Raw genomic sequence first — 12,111 nt, forward strand, 5'->3', positions numbered from 1 at the left:
TACAGCTAGATTACATATTTTGAAGTGCCATTTGTCTATTCATATAAAAAGGTGGAGTTTAATTTATATTGTGGTAAATGTGTATAAGGCAAGGAAATGAAACCCTTTAAGCTATAAGATCTGAGAATACCCATTACCTGGGAGCTAGATACTATAATTTCATTTTCATATTGGAAGTTTAATGCATATCTCAGTTGAAGATAGCAATAAAAGGCTAAGAATAATATACTGTGTTTTTCTTATGACTGAAGCAATGATTAGAGGTAAGCTATCATACATCTCTTCTCAGTGCTGTTATCTCAGCATCTGGTTCACTTTGAACAGAACATTAAATTCCCATGAGCCATAAGAGAACACAACCTGCCTAACCCTATGTCTATTGATATTAACCTGTCCGGGTGTGAAGCCGTAATGATTATTTCAGGTGCTTATTGTACACAAGCCCACAGGTGGCAGATTTAACTCTTTGAAGCTCAGATATGTGTGTCCATGTAATGCTAGGTTCACACAATGAGATTTTCTGGCAGATTTCCTGCCAGATTGATTATTTCCAACATATCCTACATTTCCAATCTTACCCAGAGGTACACACCTAGCCGCACACTCCGCTCCTCCAATGAACTTCGCCTGACTGCCCCGCATCACCCAATCCCATGCACACCTCCATGACTTCTCAAGAGCTGCTCCAACACTATGGAACTCCCTACCTCCCCCCATTAGGGTTTCCCCTACCTTCAACATCTTCATGAAGGCCCTCAATACTCACCTTTTCACTCTGGCCAACCCCCCCCCCCCCCACTAGTACTCTAAACCCGCAGCTGAACTCTGGTCTCCACCTTTCGTGTCCCCACTTCTGCCTCTAGATTGTAAGCTTTCGGCAGGGTCCTCCTCCTTATGTCTCCTACCTGTTCAGGCACCTCCATTACTGTACACCCATCCTATGGATTTGAGTGAATTCTTGAGTGAACTCGAGTTGCCTAATCTCCGTGCTCCCATCCAGTGACTGACAAAGCATTACCTTGTACTCATACTGTGCTGTGTGATCTGGTTTGCATGTATTCCTGTATTGTCTTATTGCTGTATGTCACCCCTAAATATTTTCTGTAACCTTAGCTAATGTCCAGCGCTGCGTAATATGTTGACGCTTTCTAAATACAATAAATAAATGTCTAATCTGATTTCCGATCGATTTTCCGTTCACTTCAATGGAAAATTGATCGGAAATCAGATCGGACATGTTGGAAATAATAGATCTGGCAGGAAATTGCCATAAAATCTCCTCGTGTGTACTAAGCATAAGAGAACCTAGTAGCATTTGGAGCTGGTCTGAGCAGTAATTATATTCTAAAGGCATTTGAGCATTTTACAAGGCACTTTAACCTCCTTGCCGTTCTGATTCTTTCCAAATTTTAGGGTCTAAAAGAGGTGCCATTTTTTTTCACTCTTTCAGACCCTAAAACCTGAAAAAAATCATTCTGGCAGGGAGATGTGCAACAGAATAAAAAATTTACCTTCCTGGGCTCCAGCGCTGCTGCAGTTTGCACTTTCACCACAAGATGGCGCTAATATACATATAAACAAACTTTTCTATATTTCTCTAATATAGAGAAGTTCGTTTTACATATTAGCCCCACCCCCGATGACGTCACGCTGCCACCACCGCTCTGCTGCTCTGCTTGGCTGCCGGGTCCCCGGAAGAATAGCGGGGACATGGGGATCCCGGCGGCCAGGGAAAGACCCCACACTGCCGGGGAGAGAGGCTGGAGTCCCGCTGCGCAGCACGATCGCGCGCGGGACTCCAAAACCTAAGGTAAAGCTCTGCAATGCCTACCCCGACCTAACACTATATATATATATATATATATATATAAAACACTATAAAGAAGGAGAGAAAAAAAAAGAGAAAAAATATATGTATATATATAGCCACTAAGCATCCCAATACAGTATTATCATGATAAAAATTAATAATAGTCAAAAGCTCAATAAAAAAAAAGTTTACAAAATAATTGCTCCATTGAGACAACATCATACTCATGATACTATAGACAGAATTTGGCTCACATAAACATATGGACATTGGTTGTAGTTTAAATACACAAGAAATGGATTATTCCTAATAGTATTAGTATTGTAGGGTTAGTTATAAAAAACTAACCAAAAGGAAAATATAAGATAAATGCAATCGCACTTATTGACAAGATAATATATATATATACACATCTCTTTTTACCATGTTTGGATGGGGTAGAAAGCGTTAAGGAATTAATTTGGCTAGTCTATCACGACACTTCACTACTCACCATCACAGTAATCCTGATTTGCTCACTATCACCTTAATCGAACAAGTTTCTAATGCCTGCCGAGAGATCTTTGAAACTTTAAAAAAAAGAGAGATGTACTGGATACAAATTCTAAAAACCCTAACTCCAGCTGGCTTGAACGAACAGCTGGAAAAGATTAATTAACAATCATTACAGTGCATATATATTTTTAATGGTCCTCTCTTTTATCCCTATTTTTCATATGTGCGTCACTTGTGTGATATATGACATACTGTAGATAAAAAAATGTTTTTATTGTACAACTATATATGTGTGTACATACAGATGACTGGGTTATGTACAATTCCAGCCCATTTGATCAGATGATGTACATATTGGTTTTGTTCATCAGATATATATACTTTTAACATCATTATTTTGTATTTAATTGTATGGATGTCTACACAAGTAATTTTTATGTTGCGACACGTCTTATGAAGTTTTAAGCTATGATATATATTAATATTTATAAGGAATATCCCAATTGATTTTATTTTATTTAAACTATTTTTACATGTATGATTAACTTTTTCATTTTATTTTATATGTAGTTAATCCTCTGTTTCAACAGATTGACACAAATGTATAAAGATACATATCACTATGGCAACCAATGAACGTGTACCTAGGATCGCCATATGTATGTATGCATCTCTTCTGCATTTATATATACACGTGTTTGTATATACATTGTTACTCTTCCCTTGCATATATTAAACTAATTTCGCTTTTTCCTTATTATTAAAGAAACTAAATTATGCCACAAGCACACAGCGCTGAGTTAAATGGGCACACTGGCCCCTAGTTAAGATGGCCGAAAGACCGCTTCCGGCGTACATAGGCATAGCTTAGAACGAAAGGACGTGCCGTCCCTGAATAAAAATGGCTTCCTTAACATCTCCTGTGGAGACGCGCATGGGCGTGAATCGACACATCTATCCATGCGTATGCGTTCCAACGGGCGCATCCGCCTTTACATTGCGGCCAATGAGAACATAAAGTAGGCCGATGTCATTGAACGCGCGGCCCGTGCCCGGCGCCCTATGATAACATCAGACAAAGCAGCAGCTCCGATAGGACAATTGTAACCAATAATTCAATTACTGAGACTATATTAGTGGCAGGAAACGTCTGCTCGGCACAGAGGCGCTAAGCTGACGAATCCTACATACAAGGTAAGAACTCCAGCCAAATTAATTCCTTAACGCTTTCTACCCCATCCAAACATGGTAAAAAGAGATGTGTATATATATATTATCTTGTCAATAAGTGCGATTGCATATATCTTATATTTTCCTTTTGGTTAGTTTTCTTTTAACTAACCCTACAATACTAATACTATTAGGAATAATCAATTTCTTGTGTATTTAAACTACAACCCATGTCCATGTGTTTTTGTGAGCCAAATTCTGTCTATAGTATCATGAGTATGATCTTGTCTCAATGGAGAAATTATTTTGTAAACTTTGTTTTTTATTGAGCTTTTGACTATTATTAATTTTTATCATGATAATACTGTATTGGGATGCTTAGTGGCTATATATATACATATATTTTTTTTCTTTTTTTTCTCCCGTTCTTTATAGTGTTATACTCCGTTCCATAGCCTGATGAAGTGGGTTGAACCCGCGAAACGCGTTGCAAATTGTTGGAGTGTATGATTAAAATTGTTTTGTGTTGAAAAATCAACATTATCTTGTGTCTACTTTGGGAGAGGCGAATCCACCTATCACCTCCCCGTTTTTAAGACTTTTATCCGTTTCTTATACTATTGGCGCCTCTGTGTCCTTGCTACACAATAATTTGTCCACCCTTGGTGGAGGGGATTTGGCCCCTTTTTCTTCTCAACTACAGAGAGCGACTTCTTATTCCTGAGTGGGGACAGGTCTAATCTCCCCACCTGCCTATATAGTGGTTATCTGGAGGGTAACCCACGCTTGTGAGTATAAATCTCATTATACTACTTTCCATCCATTTACACAACATACTGCACTATATTGGGCTCTCGGTGTCTTCCCCCCCCCCCCTATTGTTCTAATGTAGTCTGTCTTACTGCAGCCTTTCCTACTTGCACTCTCTCTGTAATAAATCTTATCTCCTTTCCTCTGTCGTGTCTGTCGGGCTAAGGCTGGAATGTGTGGAATGTGCAGCACTGCTTGTCAATGGCAGAAGCTTTACACACCCCCTCCAAGGTCTGCATGAGTCACACCAGATAGCTGTTCACAGCCTATGATACTGTGGTTAGAAGCCATGTAATTTGTTTGTAAACACTGCCTAAAACTGTTAATTACAAACCAGGATTGTAGCAGGGAGTGGCAGAAACAGCACAGAGGGGCACAGGAGAAAATAAAGAATAGAATGGTATGCTTTTTATTGTAAGAATATTAGAGTACAGATTCTCTTTAAGCAGTATATATAGTACTCTCATATATGCAGGAATATTGGGAGTAAAATAAATCTGACCAGATTCATCCTACCTGTCACCGAAAAGGGGAACTACAAGTGGATATGGATTTTGCAAAGGTGAATCTTTGAGGCAGGGGTCACACTTGTCTGCTTTCGTGCGCAGTTTCTGCACAGAAAAACTGTTTTCAACTGAGAACTCATGTTAATCAATGAGCTAGGTCACACTTGAATACAGATTTCGCGCGCAGAAAAAAAACTGACATCTTGTGCAATTTGTCAGTTTTCTCTATAAATTACATTAGCTGCTGTAAGGCAGGGGACACACTTGTCTTTCAGTTTTCTGAAAAGTGTAGAAACTGAAAGACAAGTGTGACCCCTGCCTGACAGTAGTTATAACTATTTATCACTGTTGCCTGTAACCCGTGGATATTCACTGGCTCCGTTGGAGATTGTTGCCAGTCTATGGTTAATCCTGGAAAGGAACCAAACTCATTAACCTCCCTGGCGGTTTATTAAAATCCGCCAGGGGGCAGCAAATACGTTTTTTTTTTAAAAAAAAATTTCTTTTTCATGTAGCGAGACAATGTCTCGCTACATGATAGCCGCTGCCGAGCGGCATCCCCCCAGCCCCTCCGATCGCCTTCGGCGATCAGAGATCAAGAGATCCCGTTCAAAGAACGGGATCTCTTGGAGGGCTTCCCCCGTCGCCATGGCGACGGGGCGGGATGACGTCACCGACGTCATCGACGTCGTGACGTCAAAGGGGAATCCGATCCACCCCACGGCGCTGCCTGGCACTGATTGGCCAGGCAGCGCACGGGGTCTGGGGGGGGGGCGGCTGCGGCGACGCGTATAGCGGCGGATCGGCGGGTAGCGGCGGCGATCGGAGGTTACACGCAGCTAGCAAAGTGCTAGCTGCGTGTAACAAAAAAAAAATTATGCAAATCGGCCCAGCGGGGCCTGAGCGGTGCCTCCCGGCGGCATAGCCCGAACTCAGTTCGGGCTTACCGCCAGGGAGGTTAAGAATGCCTTATATTGTATGGACTGTTTTATAAAGTGTCTACCTATCGATTATATAAAGAGTAATGGTAGAAATAAACATTCCAGAAAACATTATTTATTGCCTAAATTTGCTGTGAAGTGATCTTAGGAAAGCTCAGAAACTTGTGTCCTCGTTTTGCTTATGTCCTCCAGATTACCTTCTCCCTTACTTATTATTTGTTTTTTACCTGAAATCACAAACAGACCTATTGAGAAGGTAATTATGCAAATTAAATCCGAGTGATAAAGGCTTGTATGTGTGTAGGAGCCATGCCGCCATGGGTATTTGATTCCTTGGGCACCACTGCAGAGCCGACACTGCACAGACAAGTCACTAACCTGCAGGCTAGCAACATGTTCTGTTGCTATGTGGTGGGTGGAGGGCCAATGGATTGGCACTTGAGTGATGCCATGCAGCAGACAGAGTAAGTGAAGAAAACAATACCCTCGGCCATTGCCTAGCTGAATTGATCCACCAGGCAGATCGCTGACTGAGCATCCGAGGGGGGTCTAGGGCTGCTGTACACATGGTAGATTCTCAGCAGAGGCTGTCGTTATTGGCTGCCTCAGCCGAGCTTCATCTAGCGTGTTTATGAGGCTTAAACCAAGCCCAGCAGTAAGAGATAAATCTAGAGTTAGTTTCTCTTACTTGTTTTATTGTGGCTAATGCACAAAACATCGGTAACGTGCGTTACCATAGTAATGGTCATACTTAGCGCATGGCAGGATTACCTTTACTTGCACCCGCACTATCGTGAGTTATGCTAATAATGTGACTCTCGGTACTTGAGTAGCTTGACCATTGCTACGATAATGCACGTTAAAGAGTGTATCTGTTAGTATCACGTGTTACCATAGAAACAGAATCATTTATTTTGCCCCGGATCATCAGAATCATTTGTTGTACCCGGATTTGGTTTTGGCTTATACAGGTTCTGGAAGGATGGGGAGGACAACATCCGAAAGCGCCAAGAGCCCAGGCTGCCATATTATAGTGCCACCAGACGCACTTGGCAATCATGTTTTATCCTGGGGGTTGGGCTACTCAAGTACTGCGAGTCATGCTAATAGAGTAACTCACAGTGCAGGCTGAAGTAAAGGTAATATTGCCATGTGCCAGCAGTATTACTAATGTTTTATGCATCAGACCCATTGAGAGAGAATTCATGTGGAAACCTGGATCTGGCATCATTGGATCCTATATGAATAGAACGAATTTTTGAGTAATGAAAACAGTTTTTAATAATAGTATTCTGTAGGATTTCAGCCTGACCACACTGAAAGTTGTGGTATTTTCCTCTTTTTTAGCAATTCTAAAAGATTTTCTCCATTTCCGAACATGAGAAAAAACATGAGGTAAATGCATTAAGTGATGTAAAACATGAGTTATTTCAGCAGTAAGCATGCAGTAAATAAATAATAGTCTTTAATTGTCTTCCATAAGTTAGGATAGTCTTTGGAAGATGTTTTTTTTTTTTTTTTGAAGGGGGAAGGTGTATTTGATTATGTAGCAACCTATGAAAAGTATATGTATAGGCATCCGTAAAATCCAGTAAATATTTGGAGTTTTATTTCTACTATTCTTTTCTATTACACAGCCTGAATAGGAACGACACCAAAACAGCAATAGGAACTCCACTTAAAGAGACACTGAAGCGAAAAAAAAAAATATGATATAATGAATTGGTTGTGTACTATGAATAATTACTAGAAGATTACCAGCAAAGAAAATATTCTCATATTTTTATTTTCAGGTATATAGTGTGTTTTCTAACATTGCATCATTCTCTAATATGTGCAGATTACACAACACTCTGCATTCAAAATGATTCTTTCAGAGCAGTCTGTGAACTAATGACCTCTCCTCTGGGAAATAAAAAGAAAACTGTTCACTTACAGTTGAGATAATAAAAGTCAGAAGACAGCCCTCTCCACGACTTTGAAAGTCATAGAGATTAATGGCTTTTTTGCATAGAGATAACAACTGGAGTTTCTTAACTCTTCCTGTACTGGAAACAATTACACTGATGTATCTGATCTTAATGTTTTATTTCTTAGCTGTGCTACACATACAAATCATAATATCATAATTTTTTTTCGCTTCAGTGTCTCTTTAATGCTGCAAAATGCATACAAATTGACTTTACCTCCAGGTACAGGCAGGTCTTAAACTGATCTGTAAATTATGTGCTAACGTGCCCCCTAATTTCAATGAGAATAGCTATTTTTGGTAAACTTAATGCAAATTACCTCATGAATTACCTCAAAAGGTAAAACATGACTAAACCCTCCCAGAATCGCTAAATGTCATTACCTCATGAGGTAAATTACCTCACATGAGGTAATTTGTTTGATAACACTACCAGAATTGAGGCCAATGTATGCAACATCCCAGCTTGAAAGTAACCAGGCTAATATATTGATTAAACTTGCTTAACCCATTAGCAGCTTCAATAGTTTCTCAATAGTGCGCTGTTTTTAACCTCAGTCAGCAGAACTCATTGTGCAGTATATTCTTGGAATGCTGTGATATCTCTCTACTAGTAGAAAATATAGAAACTGAAATAGAAGTCCTCTGTTAATGTCTCACACTGCCCTCTAGTGACAAGTGGCCATATATACATATCACAGCACTACTTAGCAGTGATGAGTTCATGAGTAGTGAGCTTTTCAAATCCGTGATTAAAATGAGGCTTGATTGCCTGAGGTGTGCAGCTGGGAGAGAGGGGGTTACTTACCCATAAGTCCACAGCCCTCTATGCGTTGCAAACGGCTTGCATGCATCCTATTGGACGCGTTGCAAGACTCACTACTCGCACTTCCTGCTTCCGGCTTGGATATAGGATACATCCTCCCATCAAGCAACAGAAGGGTTGCCATGGATACAAAAGCAACAATTATTGTATCCACGGCAACCCTTATGTTGCTTGATGGGAGGACGTATCTTCCCCTTGGCAATTGGGTGGGCTCGGCCACGCGAGTGTGGCACCTGTGGCTTCCCGGTGTTGCCCCAGCAACATGCGGCGCGTGACGGAATGTGACGTCATAGGATGTGATATCTCTATGCACTCCCCTTTGGATTGTGACCCACGGTACCGACCCTCCGATGTCATTTGCATAGCGGCGCTTCGCTCGCCGCAGCGCTGGGTATTGGTCCTCATTGTTTGTGGATACTGCCCCCTGACGTCATGCATATAGTGGAGATTCACACGTGCCACGCCCCTTCTAAGTTTGCCGGTATGGTGTGTGAGATAATGAGAGCCCTGCGGCCATTCCCCATCATTGGAACATGGATGTGACTATCTTGTCATTCATTCAGGTAAGATGATGAACACGCCATTGAGCCTATTGTTTTGAATTGATGTAATGCTGGGTGTGTGCATACCCTAATTGAAACGGTTTTCTGGTTGTTTACACGCCCTGGGGGCAGGGCCAGCTGCATTATGTGGTTATTTATTATGTGTTTTGCACTTGAATGGTGTACATTTTTCTTCTGCCGTATGCCTTGATAAAGAGGACCCTTTGTGGACCCGAAACGATCGTCAGCCTTCTGGTCAGATGTAAATTGCACATGTATGTGATGGGACAATAAAACTTTTGCACAGTGTTCCAGCAAGTCTGTGCGGACTCCTCTTTTTGAATTGATGATTTGAGCAGCCCAGGAATCCAGCACCCACACTCCAGGTGTGCGGTTCTTCCTTTCCTACAACCATTATTTTGTTCTCCCATTGCTGAAATATCTACAGAATAAAGCTTAAATAATTTATTTCTGTGTTATTGTCACAAATGTTGAATATTTACATTTGTTCATTTATTATCTTTTTTCTGTTGAAGGGTGAGTTGCTTAATCCCTGCCGCTGTGATGGATCAGTAAGGTACACACATCATCTTTGCCTTCTAAAGTGGATTAGTGAGAGAGGATCGTGGACTTGTGAACTCTGCTGCTACAGATACCAAGTCATAGCTATTAAAATGAAGAAACCATGCCAGGTAAGCAGAGCTTGTCTGACTTCCACATTTAAGTGTTTCTGAACTGAGCAGAATATGCCGTCCTGGAAAGGCTGACATGATGCAGTGCAGGGGAATAAGATTGCCTTTTAAGAAGGTCACTCTGGCCAAATCTACAAGGATGCATAGACAGTTCAAGGTCTGGCTTGAGGCACATTATAGACTTGCTGAAAACTGTAGTCTCTAGGCTGCAGATGAACAAATACAGCACTACAATCTGCACAGTTTTGCAAAACTTAGGCAGGGATCACACTTGGGGGAATCGCATGCAAAAATGCACATAATGCTTCCCTATGGAAATTTGTGGTCAAGAAGTGTAAATGTGCGGTTTTCGACATGCAGAAAAAAAAATACAGCACAAACTGTGCTTGGAACAGCACCCACTTGGCTTGGAAAAAGGAACTGTTGTTCGAAACAATGGGCTGTCAGCTGGTTAATAACTGCCTGTCAATCTATGCTATTGAAAAAAAATATCGGCTTTGTTGTATTTTTTTACACAGCCCTTGTGATTCCTATTGCCGACAGTCAGCTGCTGTCCTGCTGGATGTTGGCTGAAGTGTGCAGAAAACCACAGGTGTTTTTTTGTGAACTCCAGCTAGATCCCTGATCCTTGTAGAAAATACTTTTTCACAATTGGAAGAAACTACTAACTGGACCTTTGTTTTAAACCCCTTTACAACCTCCTATTTTTGCATCTGATAATATATTTGCATTAATTAGTTGTGCATAATGTTTTGTGCATTGCATGTCTGTACTTTTGAATGTACCTTGCTGGCTTCATGTAGGGACGGATTGCTGGATAGGCCATGTTGGCCCTGGTTTGGGTGGCTGCTGCCTAAAGGGCCGATTGGACATGGAAGTGGCATGGCTGCATATGAGAAAGTAGGCTGCAAATGAGTAGCAAAACAAGAAATAGAAGAGCTGATATCCAAGGGAGCTGTACATGAAAGAGAGGGGCTGCTGTACATGAATGTTACACATAGAAGAGGGGGCTGCACATGGAATGAAAGCACAGCTGTTGCATCTGCAAAGAGAGCCACAAGACAGTTGGTCTATGGGCAGAGAAAGTATAAATCAGAGCTTGGCTGCATACAGTAGCTTCATTTCCAGTTGAGGCAACCATGGGCTAAATACAAAAGAACATGTGCATTCAGTCCTCATAAATGTTGTGGAACTTGTGGGGCAGTTCCTATTTTTGAACGCCAGTTAGTAAAAGGGTAGTACATCATTTTTCACCTTTGCTTGTGCTGACACTGTAGGGAAAGATGATTTATCCCATCTCAGGAGAATCTCCCTTTTTGTGTTGTAAGAGTGTAAATAGACCAGTGTTTTGTGGTGCCAAGTTAAATTAAATAATTCCATAATAGAGAGAGAGAGAGAGAGAAGGTTGAGGATCCTTGAAACAAACACAAAGGAAAACCAGGAGCTCAGATAGAGAAGTATGTTAGGGACCAAAAGTAAGTTGAGAAAATGAATGGATGTTACAAAATGTGGTTGTTATGATATTTACCAGTACGGGTTACGTGTGGTGAATGCCCATTACCACTCGGGTTCATTTAAACTTGGTTGCAGTCCAGTAGCAATATCTATGGGACAAGGGTTCTCACATTCAAAAAATATCAACCTTCCAACAAAGTTGAATAAACTACGCAGTAGGAGGTGTAAAAAAAAAATATATAAAACAATTCACCACTAAAAGACATAGCTGGCTTACCTCTCAACCATTGACCTAAGGTAGTGCACTTTACTATACTCTCCTCAGCATCCCATGTGTCACTGATAATAAATGGTCTATTTTTTCTGGCCTGATAATACTTGCTCAAAGCCAGTCTGTTTCCTGTTATAATAACTGGTAGGTTTTAGAAACTCCAAATAAGCCATTTCTGGCCTGTGAAGGAGAAGGTTCCTGGAACAGTGGTTTGATTGGGAGATAAGTGTCAGTTGAGGCCAATCATTTCTATCTAAGGGGAGAACTGTGTTTGATGGCTGATGTGTGCTGATAAGTTTAATGTTTCTATCATACTGTCCTAAATATGCATGACATGCCATGTGAGATGGGTAAGTTTATTTCGTACAGGACAGTGATGTAGTTTGATCTAAGGAATGGCTTTGAGACTTACAGAGGAAAAGGGTTCTTTGTGAAAGGTCCTGGTGACATATTTCTTGTCTACTGCCTTTGTCAGCTCAGCACCACTGCCTTATGGTATAGAGCTAAGTCTAGAAAGTCTCAACCTCACCTGTTTGTAGCACATATGTTGACCAAGCTGAATTATATTTACGTCTACAGAAGCTTCACTCTCCACTATGTTGTGAGTTTTGTGTTGCAGAGTTT

General features: G+C 41.0%; 1 protein-coding gene across 1 annotated transcript in view; it reads left to right on the plus strand.

The window, feature by feature from the left end:
* MARCHF11 (membrane associated ring-CH-type finger 11) overlaps positions 1-12,111 on the plus strand; it is a 91,912-nt gene that overhangs the window by 61,554 nt on the left and 18,247 nt on the right. The window contains exon 3 of the mRNA XM_068234586.1: positions 9,606-9,761. Coding sequence (XP_068090687.1) covers positions 9,606-9,761 — 156 coding nt within the window. The remainder of the gene's footprint in view (positions 1-9,605; positions 9,762-12,111) is intronic.

Source organism: Hyperolius riggenbachi, chromosome 5 (assembly GCF_040937935.1).
Source record: "Hyperolius riggenbachi isolate aHypRig1 chromosome 5, aHypRig1.pri, whole genome shotgun sequence".
NCBI lineage: Eukaryota > Metazoa > Chordata > Amphibia > Anura > Hyperoliidae > Hyperolius > Hyperolius riggenbachi.